Genomic DNA, 19,279 nt, shown 5'->3' with positions numbered 1-19,279 from the left:
GTTCGAGAATATCCCCGAACCCCCCCTAATTGGTGTGGGTGTGTATACACATGTACATGTTTTCTTGGTAGGAGAGGGCCCATGGCTTCTATTAGAGTCTCAAAGTACTCATGACCTAAGATCACGTACCACTGGACCCGAGGAATCACTTGTATCTGAGACATCCTTAGACTTGTGGTTGGTTCTGGGGTTGTTCAAATATGCAGGCAAAAATCAAAACTCCTTTGGATCTAGAAGGTTCTAGAGTCCTCTGGATTGAGGGAGACTTTCTTTGATAGGATACTCGTCTCATGGGAACTAGGTTCAGTGGACAAAGGGATAGTATTCTTTCGTAGGTGTTCATGAATGTTGGTTAAGAAAAGCCCAAGTAGGTTGAGGTATCATTTACTTTGAACCCCCTGGTCTTAGAAACACAACGAAGACCAGTTTCATCTCTAGGGACAGGTGGGAATTTAAACCGATGAGTATGATGAAGACAAACTTAAGACGCGCCTACTCTGTCTTCCTGCATCTCAGTTACCGAGATTGACAGATGGAACCCTTAATTAGGCATTTGCTGATGTTTGTAAAATTAATTGAGTAATATGAGGGTTCTCTATATATTTAATAACCAAGTACTGTGCTGGATCTGCACACAGAGAAAAGCACTGAACAGAAATCTCGCTGGCATGAAAGTAACCCGTCACCTGACTTGGTTGAGGAAACGTCAGTCTTACGGACTCAAGGGTGATTTAATGATGCTGGCTTCCCACGCACTGCTAGAGTCAATTCAGGGGCCTTAGTTTCCCTTACCACCTTGTGTGCATACATCCTGAGACTGAGCACCGAGTTTAAAAAGACTTTCCCAGGCAGAGACTAACTTTGCTCAAAGTATAGAAGCACACTAACTGAAGAAAATTAGGAAAGAAAAGAAATACCACTTACTTAACAGACCCTGAATATTTTAAGGCAAACCAAAAGTTTGATATATGCCAATACTGATTACATATCATTTACATAACATCTTTTGGCTAGATCAGTGATTACTAAGTGCTGACCCAAGGCATTCTCTGTATCAGAATTACTAGGAGGGAATGTTTACAAATATAAGTCATCAGCCCTCACTCTTACCACCCTTTCCCCCCCAAGATATTGAGTCAGCGAAATGGGTATTTGTACAGGGAGGAGTTAGGGGATAGGTCCACTTACCTTTATATATTTTTTAAAACCACTCCTGGGTGATTCTGATGCCCAAACTGGTTTTAGAACTACTGGGCTAGATCATCAAATGGTCTCAAATACAGATGTAATTTCTGAAGTGTTCATTCCAGTTTCTGAGTCTTATTTTCTCCCTTGAGTGAACCAAAGGGAGATAACAGTTTTTGATAAAAAATCGTTCCATTAACAGCTTTGAACTTGTCTCTAGAACTTCAGAAGCTGATCAAGGTGATTCTGGAAGGAATGATATTCTATAGAACATCTCTAGAAATGATCCGAAATCTTGCTGACTTTTTAGATCATGACTGTTGGTGTAACCTATACTTTTGACTTTGCATTTCCAGAGTTAGAAACCTGAGATGCTTAAATTAAAATCTGAATCAGCTGTGTCTCCCTCGCTGCCCCTCACCTGCTCACACCATCTCTCTCAAAAATAAACATTTAAAAAAAATTCTTTAAAAAAGACAAAATCTGAAATGCATCAGGATGCTTTGCTATTAGCTTTACTATTATATCCAGAAAGTGGCCAGATGTCCACCTATCTTCAATCCAACAGCTATTTCTGATTACACTGCATTCTAAATGGTTTAAGAAGATGCACAAAATTTGACCTTATAATTCAATCTTTCCCTTACTCCCCAGTGCATTTCAAAGGTTTGGTTATATACGATTTTTAGAAACTTTTGTGAGGCTTGCCATTATCTCTTTGCTGTACCAGCATTTCCTGGCAAATATCCCCCAATATCCACCAGCCAAGAAACCTTTGAAGGTGATTGTGTGTGTGCTTTTTTTTTTTTAATTGTATAATTCATTTATACAGAGACATCATTTGGATTATCTATTTACAGTCTTTTTCAATTTTCATTTCCACTGGCCAGATATAGTTCACATAATAGTCAACATTTACTGGAATTGATCACCATTAGAAATCTGCCATGACACAGGGCTTAAAGACTATGGCCTCATCTGAACAAGAAACATTTTACAGTAAAAGATCCATCAGTCGTTTTCCCTCTTATGAATAAATCCACCAGAACTGATCTAATATGGTCAAATGTTCACACATTTCATTGCTTCTTCTCAAACCCGTAAACCAAGGCAAATTAAATTCACTTCCCCCAAGCCTTCTACAACTTACTACACACCCTCGAGTTTAGCTTTTACTATCTCCTTTCATGTTCTGGAACAACCAGACATTTTTACTTTAAGACAAAACTACTCTCTTAGACCCTTTTTTTTTTTTTTAAACTTATTACCGGTCAGTTGCCTTCCCTCTTGCTTTTCAGACAACACTAAAACTTTTAACAAAATCCTTATGGCAGTTTTCTTTCAGTATATACGGAGTCATTTCATGTGTGGTCTCCACTCTGAATGCTACACTTTAAAAAAACTGCAATTTTCTTAATTGGCTCAAAAACAGTATGGCTTGGTTTCACTTGGTAAAGTCACTGATTTAAAAAAAAGATATATATATGTATATATATATATACACACACACACACACACATACACACACATTTTTAATCAAAGAGGAAGAATACTTTAAAGACATGCCAATTTCAGGCAAAAGCATTGAAGTAAAAAAAAAAAAATCAAAGCAAATACTAAAAACTACTTTACAAATTAAAAAAAATTAAGTATTTGGCAGTTTAAATGGATGAAAAATGAGGAATGTGCAGTGAAAAACAAATATAAAGCATTCCAGTTGATACAATGGAAAACTTAATTAAGTCTTATGGTTTGTTTTCCAAGGAATTTATGTTTCAGTGTTAAGTTCTGAAATATTACAAACATATTCCACATAGATTTTAGTTGCATGTAAAGGTTATCAAAGAAACACTGGTAAAATCCCATATTTGCAAAACTTTAGGTTTTAGCAAATATTGTAAATATCACAATTGGTTGGTATTAGAAAGTCACGATGAATGCAGAATAAAGAGAAAATCAATCCATTTCATAAATATTTCATTTGATTAAAAATACCAGGCTTGCATGTTCTAAATAATCTGAGGAAAACATCTTTAAAAAAAAGGGGGGGGGGGGCTACAGTTTAACAGTAATCTGCATATATCTTTAGCTGCCATTAAAAAAAAAAAAAAAAAAAAAAAAGGAACAACAACCAAAACCAACCGAAAACACAGAAAATGCTAGGACCGGTCGTAAGTAGTAGCCCTGCGACGCTCCCACGCTCACATTACACGAAAAAAACCTGTACACATTTATAAATAAACAGTCTCTCCACCAGTGAATACACAGAACTTCCTTTATACCAAAGTCTCTTTCCGTTTGCCACCGAACGGGGCTGTGTCCCTCGCCTTCCGGAAGCCAGACCGTGTCTGCTGAGCTCTCGCACCCTTCGTGTCATCTGGCGCGCGCCCCGGGGAGCCGCACTCCGGAGCGTCTCCGCCGACTTCCACCTGAGTCACACCGGAGGCCACGGACGCCCTTCTCTGGAGCGCGGCGGTCCCGGCGGCGGCGGGGGTGTTCTCCTCACCTTCTGCGGGCGGCTGGGGTGCGCCGGCGGCCGGCTGGAAGGGCGCGATGGCGGTGCGGATGCAGTTGAACCACTGCTGCTTGTGGAACACGTCGTTGGCCTGCAGGGTGTGGGACTGGCCCGGACACGGGTCTTGGAAGCGAACTCGAAAGATATTTTTAGCTGGAAGAATAAGAAACGTAAATAAGACTTTTAAAAAGTTGACTGCGAATAAAATCATACGTTTTCACACGGGTGCTAGCGGCTCCGTCAGGTGCACGTGTGTCAGGCGGACACGTCACGAGAGGCCCGCACGCGACTTCTCAGACGGGCCGGCTGGCGCGGGAGCAGCACGGCGCCTCGCTCGGAGGGCGGACCAGGCGCAGGAAAAGGGAATCCGCCTCATTTCAGACGTTTCGTGCAGGGACAATTCTTAGAGACCACGACTCAATTCACGTAGGCTCTGAGCTTACGTGTATTTACACGGCTTGAGACTCTGCATCTGTACCTTTGTCTGAGTTGCCGAAAGCCCCTCGAAAGGACCCTCCCATTCGCACGTCTCCATCCTGCAGGTCTTCCAAGACCAGCTCTTGGACGGGGATCGGCTGCCGATAAACCTGGTAAGAGTGACGCTCATTTCGTGTAACAGGCCGCGTCAAAACCAAGATGTCTTGAAACAGGAATATGTGCAGTTTCTGGAGAAACAAGAAACGAATACTTCCTCAACGTGGAACTCGGTGATCTGAAGTGCCTGAAACCCACTATGAAAATGTCTTGCTTCGACATTACTAATTTCATCAAATTCACGGACTACCATCGCCCTACCAATGACCTCCTAACACAGCGCCTGCTAGGCTCTGCACGTCCTACGCGGAGAGCTGCTCGAACCTCACGCGGTATGAACCCATCTTTATCAGCGGGTAACATCAGATTAAGCCGCAGCTGAGTAAACGCCACGCACCTCGGAGACCCACCGGCAGGAACGTGACTGGAGACACCAGTACCCCGCACCACGGTTTCCTAACAAAGTGAGGATGGAAAGCGCAAGCCGGTGACAGTGCCAGTGGTTCTACCTCGTCCCGCACAACCGTAAGCCTTTAAAGAACAGTCAGGCCTCACGAGAGAAATCAGACAGGTCGGGCTTCGACTTTTTCTGAAAAGAACCTCAGCTCATGAACTGGGCTTCCCGGGGTGGGGTGGATGGGAATTCAGGAGGGCACCCGTGATGAGCCCCGGGTGATGCAGGAAGTTGTGGAATCACTGCACTGTGCACCTGAAGCCGATATACACCGCGGGCTGACTACCTGGAATCAGAATATAAACTGAAAAAAAAAGGGCTTCTTTCCGAAAAGCACGTAACGGAACAAAAACACCACACCAGGCTTATCCTTGGTTCTAGCAGGCGCTTTTATAATCAATATTTAAAAAATAAGTTTGCTTTCATTCCCTCTGCTGTAGAAAGTTGTTCAGTAGTGCTAACAGCTCCTTCCATCATTGTGAAGTCTTCAAAAATTTTTCTGAAGGACATGCGCTTTTATTAGGAAACTGGTAATTCATTCCCAAAGGAACCCCTAGGCAAACAAGTTGATTTATGCTTCAGAACTAAAGAATCAACTATTAAGCATTCTCCACCAAGGCATTTATTTGAAGTCAGTCTGTCACAACAGAAACCAAAGTCTGCTTTACCACAGCTGTTAACGTAAAATAAACACCAGTAACCTTTCGTTGTGTGATGAATTTTACAAACCTGCTTCATAATTTACACGGAAGAAATGAAATACGGCAGGAAGATAAAGGTAATCGCTCACTTCGTGTTAGCGTGCAAACACACTCACATGTCCACTTTTATTCTTCAGTTCCCCGTGGCACAGCAGCACTTTGCTTGCTTCAATTCTAGGGTCTTTCTGCTTTTCGTCCAGATACTCCAGTTTGTCAATGTAATACTGGCATTCCGATTCGCCTTTCTTCAAGTTGATATCAGAGAGAACTCCTTGTATTATCAGTATCTAAAAATTATCAAGAAATCAAGGAAGCATTTTCAGCACATTAACTTAACTGTTTCCTTACAGGCCTAAAACATATTAAAATGACAGGATAAAGCTCGAATGGCCTCTAGAAATCCGATCATTCAGTTAGTCCCTGCATTTTACAGATGAAACAGCCTCAGCCAAACTGTGTGACCCGCCCAAAGTCACACAGCTAGCTAGTGGGAGGGCTCAGATATTAGAATCCAGTCTTTTACCTGAAACATAACTATAAAATGCATTACACGTCTCTCTATTGCTTAGCGTACTAACGTCCTGGGTGCCTAGAAGAGCAGAACGTTTCACCGTGTGGCAATACGCGTGACGTCTGACAGCACCACTGTATATACCTTTCCAAGGCAAGTTAACGTATAAACTTGAAAAGTGTTAAGAATCTTCTACTGGACTTACAGCTTCCTCCAGAAGCTGAACATCAGGGTGGTCTTTTGGAGTGTGTCTAAGAATTTCTTTTAATAGCAAAGGGTATTTGACCAGGCGGCTTCGAGGAATATCTAGGAAGCTCCAAAGATCTAGTTTTCGACTGAAGGGAGACTCAAGACACCGCTGGAGGAAGTCTTGGACTCTCGGGTCCTGTTTCTTCTGATCAAGAAGAACTTTGGCCGCCAACTGGTTACTACAGTAGCCTTTGTAGGCATTCAGGCCCGGCAACTGAAGGAGAGGAAGCGAAAACACAGTATGGTAAGTTCCTGTTGTGATTTAGGCCATCAGTAAGCCTGTGAAAACAACACAAGTCTTATGGCTAATTCTTGAAAGTTTTAATAAGCGGTGAGGCCCTCCCTGCAGATGTAACAGGGGTGGGATGGGATCCCGGGCCAACATCAGAGTATCCTTTCCTAATTTCCCTACAGTTTGGCTAAATCCAACCGGAGACCGACGATCTCTGCCTTCTCCCAGCCTCAGCCGGATGCTAGTCTTCCATTTTCCCAGGGCACCGCGGGTCCCTCTACCACCGTCACCACCAACCTTGGGACTGCTCGTGCTCCCGACTGTCCTCTCACTAGAGTGTAAGTGTAGAGATGTCTCTCCTCACAGAACCCCCCATGGTCCCTCCTACAATAGCACCTGTCATCTGGCAGGCACTCAAACGTTAACTGAAACAGTAAAACACGTAATGTGGGATCTGTGCCCAAAGAGGATCATATTTTTAAAACAAACAAACCCGTATCAGTCATGAAGTCTCTTTTTAAGCCAAGACTGTTAACTTCCTACAGCTATCTAATTTTGTTCAATTTTAATGCCTTGTATATCTGTCTTCTGAATTCAGTCAGTGGACCCAATGGACCTGGTATTCGCCACAGATGAGGAGTATGGCATATATGTAAAAACTATCTGGTGTCAGCAGCTCACTTCATACCCAGTTCACAAGAACGTGACCGATCTGCTCCACTGTTCCACCAGGTTTCGTTGCTTCTGCTATTCTTGCCAACAGATCTGAAGTGGAAAAAGGCAGAGATACCAATAATACGCTCATTTAAAAAAATAACTCCACGCTAAGTTAGAAGTTCAGATTCAAAACAACTTCTGCTAATGCTGTTCAGATACCAATGAGAATTCAATGGCGTATCTTACCTTCATGGAGAGGTATGTAAGCGTCCAAATCACCAAATATCTGGGTGAGTTCCTCCTCTGACATAATAGACAGCTTTAACATGGGGTCATGGTAGGCCTATCAGAGGGGGAAAAGTGAGTCATGCAAAGCGATCAAGCAAATAAAACATGATGAGAGACCTTCTTGAACACAAGCATGACTGACTACATAAAAGCTAGTGTGGATTTCATTTATTACACATCAAAGAAACTAAAGTATATGTTAATACTCAAACAGGCTCTACTGATATTCATATTTGAAGAGATGTGAAACTATAGAAGAAGGTTTTATCCTTTATAATTTGTTAAATAAAGTTTTTTAAAACTAGAGCACATGATAAAAAGTTATTTACTGACCTTTCTTGCAAGCTTGAGATCCTCAATTAAATCCTGTTCACCTCGGGACATTTCATATATTGCCTAAAAAAAAAAAAAAAAATCCAGCAAACACTGTAGGTCATTCCTTCGAGAAAGGAAAATTATATACAATTGATACTTATCATGAATTATTTAACTGAAGTTATGAATAGCGCTCTTTAAAGGGACTCAATCTGAAAACCAGAATTCAGAATGGAATCTCCATTAAGTGGTTGCCACACGCTTTAGAACTTTGACCCCATCAGAGTTAACTTTGATGACCACCACCCATTACGGTGTTCCTGCTCAGCATGTGTTACGAATGAGCACTCAAATATAAAAATGCAAGCTGAGTTTGCCTTAGGCATTAGTTTGCTATTCTTCTGAAAACCTATGTTTAAAAAAAAGACGATTTTTTAGTATGAGACGGATTTCTTAGTTGAATGCTAGCTCACCTCCTGACGTTTGATTTCTTTGGTAGTTAAAGACTCCTTCATGCTGACGTCCAGCATCTCGGACCACAGCACACTGCTTCTCCTTTTGGAAGGTGTGGGGGCTGTTGATCTGCTCGATGACTTCTGGGCAGAAGCCGGGGATCTGCTGTCACCACGAAGGGTAAATGACTTAAAAGTAAAGAAACAAAAAAAAAAAGAGGTGAACAAAAGAGAAGATTTAAAGGAGATAGTAATTATTCTCTTCTTTTTAAAAAAAAAAAAATTGGAAAGACAAATTAAAAACAAAGTTCTGAGATTTCTCAATGCATAAAACAATTATCTGCCCAAGCTTCAATCTATCATTCTAAAATATTATCCGTCAGAATTACCTCTTGGGGATAAAAACTATTTAAGACTCTGCTGTGACATAAGATGTAACTTAATATAATGAGGTTATGTAAATACTGTTCTGGTAAAAATATTCCTTATCAGCATGTTAAAAAAATGTATGTTTAAATAGAATAGTGTAAAACTGTTTGTACGACTCAAAGGAAAACACAAATTTAGGCTTCTCTGAAAAGCCCCCTTCCTACGTTACTCACCTCCTAGCCCCACCCCTGCTTACCTGAATTGTTTGACCAAAGCGTCGGACTGCTCCATTTCTTACAGGAGAGATCAAGTTTGCCAAGGATGTGACCCGGGCGAGAGGTCGAACTCTTTTATTGCTTGGCTCCTGTAAAAACAAAAACAGGTTACGCTAAATGTGTGTTCAGGTATAATGGTTTCCAACAAGTTTGGACAAAGTCGAACACTCTCAAAAAACCAGTATTTGTACATTATAAAACGCAGCAATATGGAACTCTGGAAATGAACGTAGTCCTTTTAAAGTTTATTATTTTATTTTAGAGAGCGCGAGAGAGCACGTGTGTGTGTGAGTGTGCATAAGAGAAGGGCAGAGGGAGACAGAATCTCAAGCAGACTCCATACTCCGCGTGGAGTCTGCGTGGGGCTCAATCCCATGACTCTGGGATCATGACCTGAGCCGAAATCAAGAGCTGGACGCTCAACTGGCTGAGCCACCCAGGCGTGTCCTGAATGTTGTCCTCTATTGTTAAAATGCTAAGAACACTAATGAGTAACAGTCAATTATGAAAAAAATAAAGGGCATGAGAAAGGCCAGGTGAGTATCACTTTGAGAACAGAATATTATCATTAACAAAAGAAAAACTAAAATGAATTAGATTCCAGAATCCCATAGAACTTTTTAGTTTAATTCATTCAGTCACTTTTAAAAAGTACCTGATTATTATGAAAAATTTCAACTATACACAAAACTGAAAAGCAGCATAATGGTCCCACGTGCTTATCACTCAGCTTCGACAGTTTTCGATGTAAGAGTTTGCTTCACCTATTTTACAGCAAATCCCAGACACTGTATCACTTCATTCTTAAATACTTCAGTTAGGGATCAGCTTCTAAATAAACATCTCTGCCCTGGAAGGGTCAACTCTGAAGGCCGAGTGTCCCTGTATTCAAGCAGAGGCAGGACGGTGGTTAGGCGGGCACTCGGGCTCTGGAGGCAGATGGACTGGGTCCAAAGCCTGCTCTGGCCCTTGCTAGGGAATATCCTGGGCCTCGGTTCTCTTATCTGTAAAACGGGGCTCATGTTAGAACTTCTCTCCCAGAGTTGTTATGAAGAGTAAGTAAGATATGTTTAAGTGGCTTGAACGGGGCCTGGAACATATGAAATTTCTGCTATTACTAACATTCTGAGAAATATTTCCACTTAGTACACAAACACTGGGATTTTGGAATAATTAGGTTCGCTCTCAAACAATTTATTCACTTAAAGGAAAAATATATACAATTTTAGAAGAAATACTTATTGTTCTACATGTATTGTTTGTAATAGGTTAGCAAACATCACTTGATATTCAAGGATCTCAAGGCTTTTTACAGCTTGTATTACTCTCACTTTACTTCTAGGAAAATGGAGGCATACCATCAGGTGACTCATACAGGTACTGAAATAAAGGACATCAGATCATACCACAGCTCTAGCTTTTTCATGTCTGAGGGGTGTAATTATTTGTTTGTATTTGGTGCTTTTGACAATTGTGGCACACTTGACAAAATAACTCTGCTGACAGTTCAGAAGGACATACGATTAAATACACACTTGAAAATAAAATTAAAATTAAAGATAAAGACGACACTTAAAAATTAGCATTTAAAAAGGGCAGATGAAAATTCTTTCTAAAAATTCTTTGATATGACTAAAGTAAGGGGTCAGAAAATGGAGTAAAAATAATTCCCTTAGCATAAATGAAGAACAAAATGGCAGAAAGAGTCAAAATCCTCCAGAAAGAAGCTTCAATGATTTGAATATTCAGTGAGGCAAGGAGACCTGAGCCAGCTCCCGCAGGTATACACCCGCAGCTACACACGCACAGGTACACACGTACCAGAAGGGAGCGTGACTTACGGAGTGAGGAGGCTGTGGAGAGAATCAGAGCAGGTCTTTGAAGGACGTAAGAGGTAGTGTTGTAAACCGACCCTCCCCCACCAAAAGGATTAATCCTAAAGTAAAACTTTGAATACAAAACCACTCACGTGCAAATGTTAAATGCACTAAAAAAGAAACCTTCGAGATATGTAGGAAAATGACAGACGCACTGTGAGGCCAAGGACATGTGCGAACGCCTTTCCAACGCACATCTGTGCAAGACTCAAGTGACACATGCACGACAGAAGGTCCTGCACGAGGCATTCCTTTCCATTTAGTGAAGACGGCACAAAGAGTCTTCTGTTTGAACAGAGATATAATTACCTCCTCACAAAGTAAGACAGGCCAATGGTAACTAGAAACAAAGCAGCTGTCAGAAAGTTCTGTTCCTTCTTGGAAACAGAGGTTAATTCCTCTTCCCCGTTTAAAGCAGAACAAAGTTGACTTTCTGCTAAGTCACAAAATATTTAATTTCAATTTAAAGCGTCTTTGGAAGGTGCTCTTCCCAATGAATTTGAAAAGAAGAGTTAGTTCGGATGGGAGGAAAAGATTTTTGGTATCTATTTTATTACACAACATCAAGGTAATGATAAAAAATCCTTTTCTTTATAGGATCAGTTATGTTCAACTGTTAATTTCCTAGGAACTCAAAATTATGTGGTATTTAAGGTTTAAACTACAGAATTTAGATTCAGATAATTAAATGTAGATATATCTAAAGCATCTTTCTGAAATTGATATAGATTTTGTTTACGTGGTCTATTTAGGGTGGCAAGTTATTAATGCGCAGAAGCAGTATGTGCTGGTTAAGTATGTTCTGCAGCCCTTCAGAAGGCCATCGATGTGACATCTTCAGAGGATATGGTAGTCTCCTGAGTTTACCTCATCTAAAATGTCTTGGTAAGAGTGCAGGCTAGCTCAGTCACTCAAGTAGGAGACTCTTCAAACGTCCCTGTAAGTACGGCACTAAATCAGGAAATATGGGTTGGGGTGTGGGGGGCGGGGAGGGGAGGACACCTCTGTACTTTTCACACGTTTCTGGGGATCCAAAAGTAAAGGCCTTACTGCCTTACTAAAAGGACATAGATGATAAATATTTAGGAGACACAACACAAACTTTTAACATACGTATTTCAAGAGTATGAAAAATTTTAGTAACTTATAAAGTGTAGCTGAAACGTAAAGTCGTAACGCTGAATATGGCTCACTTCTGGTTCTAGGATACACATACAGTATTTGAGAAAAATATACAGAAAACTTTTGTGGAAAAGTGATATGGATTAGACCTTCCTCTATTATGTTATAGGGTCACCCTGAAGGCTTGGACAAAAACCTCCCTTTCAGAAACATAGGATTTGGCCTATGTAAGCTATAACCAAAAGGAGTTTTTCTTTAGAGGTCCAGATGAACCATTTTAATGATCTTGGCTTGGTTATTAAGAACCTAAACATGTGCACTGTCACAAAACTATTTCAAAGACCAAGTTTTTCGAGAACTGGTATTACACCCACGTGCGCCGCTCTGCGCACACAGAAAGCAGGCCCAGTGTTCGGAGGTGATGAAGGAAGAGAGGGTAGGGTCTTACCTTTCTTACCATCGCTCAAAATAAGGCTTACATAACGGTTTCGTTACTGCTGTTATTTTTGTTCTGGAGTGCTGTTTGTTAACAGTGTTACAGTGAATACAAAAAGCTTAAGAATGAGTGCAGATGGGGAAACTATGCACCCTCCTCCAAAGACAATCTGAAAATCTACGCGAATAAACAAAGAATACCAACAAGTTTTATACACTCAAGAGCTTTCTACTGGAGCCAACCTCTCACCAGGGCCAAAGTTCACTGAAATGGAAAAATACCCCAATACCCTGGAACATAAATTTATGTTGTTTATTTAGGTTAGGTTTTAACCAGACTATCTAGTTTAGCCAGGCAATTGCACGCATTCTTTTATTTTAGGATATCTACTCTTACACTGAGTTTTTAATCAATTTATTTTAATAACCCAGTTGTAAACAGAAAATTGTTAAGATGGATTTGAAGTCTCTTACTGAGATGTATCTTGCATATAAAAGCAAAAACATAGAAAAATTCTGTTGTGAACTCAGTCTTTTTTTTTTTTTTTGGAGAAAGGTTTTTTTCTACTAATGATGTCACAAAAGAGGATAGGATAGAAAGGTCTCTTCCACCGTCAACCAAATCAAGGCACTTAAAAAAAAATACAGTATGGGGCGCCTGGCTGGCTCAGTCGGTAGAGCGTGTGACTCTTGATCTTGGGGTTGTGAGTTCCAGCCCCACACTGGGCGCACTTACTTAAAAAAAACAAAAAAACAAAACCATAGTTAAAAAGAAAAAAAAAGTGTTAAACCTGGGTTTATTTGTTTGGTTTATTGGATGAATAACCTTTTCCTCTATTTGGCAAGAGCTTTAAAATAAGAAAACTGAAAAGAAAAAATTATTTATAAAAAGATAAAAGAGTTATGATCACATAGGATTTCTTCCCTTTCTACTTAGTAATAGAAATTTTTTTTAGTCAAATTTAATCATTTATTTAAGGCTGTTACTGCTAGTACTAAAAACCTGACAACACTCCTGTTGTTTTTCATCTTTGGAATAAAGGTGTGCCAGTAACATGGCCAGTGTCTGATACCAACAAAAAAGGCTAGTTCTTGATGGTCCCAAATACGATCAGTTTCAGTATTTACACTGATGACCCTGTAGGACTTGCTCTTCTCAAAGGAAATGCTTACACATTTTGAGAAAACTGAAACATAAAAGCGAAAACCAAAACCATAACAAACACCAAAGCTGAAAGTACACCAAACAAAAGCACAATTCCTGAAGTGGGCAGCTATTTTACCACAAGGTGTATGCATGAGACACAGCTTTACTGAGGTACACAATAAACTGCACATTTTTAAAATGTATAATTTGGTAAGTTCTGATAGAAGTACACAGCCACAAACTATCACCACAATTGAGACAAGAAGTATATAGTCAACTGGGGCATCGCTTTGGAATGCCCCCTCTCTGTAAAGAGAGCTTTCATACTATTCTTACTTTGTGATCTTATCTTAGGCTAGAATAAACTTTTGCTTGCTGCTCATTAAAAAAAAAAAAAAAAGTAGTATATAGTTAATTGAGTACAGGAACAGTATTTCTTTTCTTTCTTTCTTTTTTTTTTTTTTTTAAAGTAGGCTCCACACCCAGTGTGGAGTCCAAAGCTAGCCTTGAACTCATCACCCTGAGAGCAAGCCCTGAGCTGAGATCAAGAGTACGACCGCCAACCGACTGAGCCACCCAGGCGCCCCCAGGAACACTATTTCTATCACGTAAGTGAGAAGACAGTATATATACCATACAGTATATATATTGTAGTAACCAGTATAAATAGAATATCCATGTAAGATTAAATCAGTTGTCAAAATTAAATAAAATGGCACGAAAATCATGATTTATTTTGATAAATATTCATAAAGACTTTTAAAAACCGCAGTGACTTTAGACGATTAAAGCTAAGAGGGGAGAAGTACCTAAGTAATGATTCAATGGTCTAAATGTTCTAACGTATTTTTCTTTCTAAAAAACAACACCAAAAAACAAAACAAAAAACTGCACACAACAAATTTATTAGATGTGGAAGGAAAAATAAAAATAAGCACTAGGTCTGATAGCATTTTGGTTGCAATTTGTTCACGAGTGTGAACTTGCAAGGAAGGGATTCTTATTTTCCTTTTACCCTATAAAGCAGTTCCTCAGACTAGGTAATCTAACTGCAAGTTAAAAAGAACAATGTGTTAAGCATCAGAAAAGCGACCAATTTAACCAAATTTAGCAGCGTGCACACTCACAATCTTTTTCTTTCTGTAGAAATTTGTGCACACTCAAGCTGTGCTGCATCTAAACCTATCCGCACAGTAGTTTCTAAACTTAAGCCATAGAGCCAGACGCGTTTCCCACTTGCATAAAAATCACGTATTTCAACACTCAGATCAAAAGTTAAGTTTAAAATCATATCGTTAAAAATCTTAAAAGTTCCGTGGAATCAGAAAACATTCCTCTGGCTCAAGTTTTCTTTCGGTCTTACCTCTTGTTCTCTGAAGGACTGATTATTAACATCCAGGACTCGGATAGTCCTTTTAATAGGCAGGAGACCTCCAATCTCATCATGAGCCACCATGCTTTCCCAAGTATCCCCTAAAACCTCTGGAGTTAATCCACATGCGAGCGAGCCCTACAGCGAAGCCCTACTCCGGCACACAGGCTGGTCCTCCGAGTGCTCGGCACCCCCAGGCAGCCATCTGCCCAGGCCCGTCTCGGCGGTGGAGACGACCGCTTCTGCCAGCGGCACCGAGCAGGCGCCCGGACCTCCAGGCTCCGGGGGCGGGGCCCACCGCGGACCGGCTCCGGTGGGCGGGCACCTACGGCCACGTGACCCCAGTTAACTGACTGCTGGGCGCACCTAGGCTTCTCCCTTTTCTCTGCGCAGGAGAGAGCTTTCTAAGAGGTTGGGAATTTCTCCAGTAAGACGGGAAGGTTCAAGGAAACTGGGTTAATGGAAGGCTTTTCCTGATTTAAAAAGCATTCCGGAAGGGCAACTAATTGCTGATCTACGTTACCTACTCTAGGACTTAGCCACAGACAGGGATACTTTTCCTGTAAACCCTATTTCCTAGAAAGGAATTCAGTATGGACAACTTGACGACTTCAAGTAAGAAAACTGTAATTCAGAGTTAAGTGCATATACCAAAGAAAAGCCTGACTATTCAGGGTCCTTTTAGTGCAAGCATATTCAAAACTGTGAGATTAAGCTTTTCCACCAGTTGCCACCATTTTTTGTTAAGACTGGCAGTGAGCACACTTCAGTTCCTTCCGTTCCTAACGTAACTCTTCCACAGGGCGATGGGTAAAGAACTGGGCCACCTAAGATGTTAAAGTTCAGCATTTCTCAGACTTGGAGGCAGATATTTTTTTTCTGTTATGTTTTAAAAACTTTGTATCTGTGTAACATGTTTTCTAACATAAATACAAAAAAAAGGTGATTTCGTTCTAATAGCAGGGTCCTTCTCTATTCTGAATTAACTGATCTTGATATAGTCCTAAAAGAATCACAAGACTGGGGAACCTGGGTGGCTCAGGGGTTAAGCGTCAGACTTCGGCTCAGGTCATGTTCTCCTGGTTCATGAGTTCGAGCCCCGCGTTGGGCTCTGTGCTGGCACCTCAGAGCCTGGATCCTGCTTCAGATTCTGTGTCTCCCTCTCTCTCTGCCCCTCCCCTGCTCACACTCTGTCTTTCTCTTTCTCAGAAATAAACATTTAAAGAAATTTAAAAAAACTCACGAGAGCTACTTAAAATGTCTTGCACCTTACAGACAGAGCAAGGAGGTTCGCAGAGGTGAATTAACTTGCCCTAAGTCACGTGCCAGTGACAGTCTCCAACTTTGTAGTCAAAATCCTTTCCTCTGGGGAAAAGCACTGCTTATGATGGTTTGGTAGGTGTGCTAAGAAGATTTTCTTCCTCAACAGAAAGCACTGTATTCTATCTTGAAAGGTAGGATTTTATCTTAACTAGATGCTACTATGAAGATGATGCCAGTGATTTGCAAAAAAAAAAATTCTATTCTTAGGATTTATTAGGACGAGAGAAGTCTGAGAAATCTATGTGGAAGGCACTATTTTAGATTATGTGGGGGATACAAAAAGTAGGTTTCACATCTGCTCTAAAGTACTAGCAGACCATTATGTAAAACTCGCCTACACAAAGAGATAATAAAAGCTTGCGAAAATTCCGAAGTGGTACAGTTAGCTGGTGAGTGCCACAGGAGTTCAGGAGAACCACTTCTGGCAGTTTTCCGGGGGGAGAGGGGGCTGGGAAAGATGCTACAGGAGAGGCTGTAAGATGTTATTTGAGTGGTACCTGGAAGGCCGTGTTATGTTCTTCCCAGGTCCAGGTAAGGGAAAAGTGCAAGGCTTTCCCAAAAGAGCATGAAGGAGTGAGCACCCAGACTGTGGTCACGGGCTGTGGGTAAACAGGGATGAGCAGAGGATTTTACTGAGTAGGTGACAGATACTGAAAGTTAAATTGTAAGCTGGCGTTTCAGAGGCTTTGAAAGGTGACTGGACACATAATGCAAAAAGCACAATCCAGTATCAAGAACTTGGCGCTAAGGCAGGGACAGTGGGAAAGGAAAAGGGTATGTCGCACAAGTCAGAGGTGCCTACAATTTTAAAGTTAGGAGGGGTAACAGTTAATGCATATAAAGAAATGAGGAAGAATGAGCTCTGAAAGAGAATTCAGACTTTCATTTTAGATCTGAGTCTGAGGTGGGGCAAGAAATGAAAAAACTGAGCTAGGACTTGGAACTGCTGGACAAGGACTTGGAAGAGGCCAGAGGGCAGATTTAGCCTGGGGAGTCACATACACAGGGATCAGAGTGGAAGCTATGGGTGAATGAGATGCTTGGGAGAAAAAATCTGGACAAAAAGAACAAGGGACCAAGGATCCAACTTTGGAGAAACGCCAAGGGAAGAAGACTTTTGCAAAAGGAAAAGTCGGCAGAAAAGAAACGTAACCAGATGCCAGCAGACGAAAAGGTGTTCATTGAGCAAAGAGGTTAAGAAGGGTAAGAAAAGACTCATGGATTTGGTACTGACGTGTTTAATGAGGACCTCGAGTGTGCTGGTTCAGTGGGCTGAGGACAGGAGATCAATTACAGAGACTGAAGAGTGAAGAGAGCAGAAGAAATAGTCGGCACAGACCACGTATGATGACAATCTGCAGAAAACAACCCACGAAGGGCTGCAGGAGGCATCGGTGCTGCTTTTCTCTCTGCAAACACCAATGTAATTTGTGTTCAAGATGATGGTAATTCATCTTTTGGCTCTGAGCCTTTTTAAAAAAGTAATGGTGACTGCGAATATTTCGCCGCCTACCCTTCGTTACCTGACCCCCTGATCACGCGTATGGGTGACGTAGCTGGCCTCGGGAGCGGCTGTGCAGACAGCACCACGCGGCATGAGAGTGGAACACCGAGCGATCGTGGGCAACACGCACCTGCTCGAGCTCTCAGAGCTGGAGAGGGGCCGGGCTAGAACCCAGCAGTCTGGTTTCGTTGGCTACGCTGGCCCAAAAATGATGCAAGCGAGGCCAAAACCTGATGGTCACTGAGCCTCATAAGGGGATGCGGGGCTTGCACACAGCTGACAGTTAGGAAAGAAGCTGCAAGGGTGATCTCATGGTCTCTTCCCTGACATCTCTCTCCACTGTTTTTCTGTCTAGTTCTGACAGAGGTAAGGCCAAGATAATGAGAAGAGATTCCTCTCATTTCTCTCCTGCAGCTGAGGACCCAAGATATAAAGGGAGAAGTCTCATAAATGTAAAAATAGAAAGCCTACAGGAGCCAAATGGGAGTTAACGGTGACAGTCACAGCACAAAAATCCCAGCTCACCAACTCTAAAATCTTTGTTTCATTTCGAATGTTCAGGGTTGTGATCTAAATATAACTTAGACAACTGTAGATAGCATCTAAAAAAGCAACAATGAACACGGGATGTTCGACTCGCGCCAAGTGATGAGCCAGAGAGACTCTGGACTCTAACAATGCTCCCCGAAATCAGAGGGCTGAAGAGGTCCTTTGAGATCATTGACTCACCCTCCTCAGTTTTCTTAGGAGGAAACTGCAGAACGGCAGTGAAAAAAGAGAAGGGAAACTTGTGTCCTTACTCCGTGCCAGGAGTTTCCTGCACAATCTTACCTCGCCAGCTTTATGAAGTATGTGTTATGAGCACCATTTTACAGATGGAGGAAGCCGGGACTCTGACAGTTTTGAAACTTGCCCAAAGTTGCAGAGTTAATCAATGGCTGGACAGGCTTGAAACTGGTCTCGCAGCTCCTGTCACCCACTTTCCAGGTGAGACTGGAAATGTCCTGCCACGAGCACACGTGTGGTACACGCTGCATGTGAGGCCGGAACTGGTCGTCCTCTGGGAGCTGGGCAACTAGTCCCAGGCGATGTTTGTGATATAAATGTCAACATTTTACAGAGAAGGAAATCATAAAACAATTGAGACATTATTTGCCTTAGAGCCTTTTTATAACAAGGCAGGCAAGTAAAAAGACAGCAAAATAGTTCCAGTTGCTTAAGTTTTAGAAGAGATCCTATTTCAACTGTTTCATAATGTTATTAGGATCTTATTAAAGTATGATTTAAAAAAAATTTTTTTAAATGTTTATTTTTGAGACAGAGAGAGACAGAGCATGCATGGGGGAGGGTCAGAGAAAGGGAGACACAGAATCCGAAGCAGGCTCCAGGCTCCGAGCTTTCAGCACAGAGCCCGATGCAGGGCTCGAACTCATGGACTGTGAGATCATGACCTGAGCTGAAGTCGGATGCTTAACCGACTGAGCCACCCAGGCACCCAAAGTATGATTTATAAATACTACATATCACATATCTGAAGCACAGATTGGTTAAGTGTCTTTTCTTTGTGTGGAAAATCTAGAATTTATAAACTTAAAAACTGAGTTTTCTAGAAATAATAATGCAGCTTTGTAACAGATATCAGTTTTTAATGAGAATACAGGTTTCTACAGACCAGTTATAATTATAAGCTCTGTTCTCCTGCCTGTAGGCAGCCTTCAATGCTTTCTTTCCTAAAATATGAAGAAGGTAAAGAGAAAGATAA

General features: G+C 41.4%; 1 protein-coding gene across 2 annotated transcripts in view; it reads right to left on the bottom strand.

Moving 5' to 3' along the window:
• Positions 1 to 1,970: 1,970 nt before the first annotated feature.
• The window catches only part of NET1 (neuroepithelial cell transforming 1), a 59,492-nt gene continuing 42,183 nt past the window's right edge, over positions 1,971 to 19,279 (bottom strand). The window contains exons 1-10 of one of the 2 annotated variants that reach the window (XM_030321324.1): positions 14,682 to 14,948; positions 8,719 to 8,826; positions 8,115 to 8,282; positions 7,660 to 7,722; positions 7,285 to 7,381; positions 7,070 to 7,146; positions 6,106 to 6,363; positions 5,506 to 5,676; positions 4,179 to 4,365; positions 1,971 to 3,853 (exon numbers count right to left, since the gene is read on the bottom strand). In XM_030321324.1, the coding sequence (XP_030177184.1) occupies positions 3,462 to 3,853; positions 4,179 to 4,365; positions 5,506 to 5,676; positions 6,106 to 6,363; positions 7,070 to 7,146; positions 7,285 to 7,381; positions 7,660 to 7,722; positions 8,115 to 8,282; positions 8,719 to 8,826; positions 14,682 to 14,774 (1,614 nt within the window). In that variant the 5' untranslated portion in view covers positions 14,775 to 14,948 and the 3' untranslated portion in view covers positions 1,971 to 3,461. Of the gene's footprint in view, positions 3,854 to 4,178; positions 4,366 to 5,505; positions 5,677 to 6,105; positions 6,364 to 7,069; positions 7,147 to 7,284; positions 7,382 to 7,659; positions 7,723 to 8,114; positions 8,283 to 8,718; positions 8,827 to 14,681; positions 14,949 to 19,279 lie in introns of those variants that run through there. The other variant, XM_030321323.1, reaches the window with a different exon arrangement.

The sequence above is a fragment of the Lynx canadensis genome, chromosome B4 (genome assembly GCF_007474595.2).
Source record: "Lynx canadensis isolate LIC74 chromosome B4, mLynCan4.pri.v2, whole genome shotgun sequence".
Taxonomy (NCBI): domain Eukaryota; kingdom Metazoa; phylum Chordata; class Mammalia; order Carnivora; family Felidae; genus Lynx; species Lynx canadensis.
The sequence above is the reverse complement of the archived record's forward strand: the minus strand, read 5'-3'. Positions and strand labels throughout refer to the sequence as shown.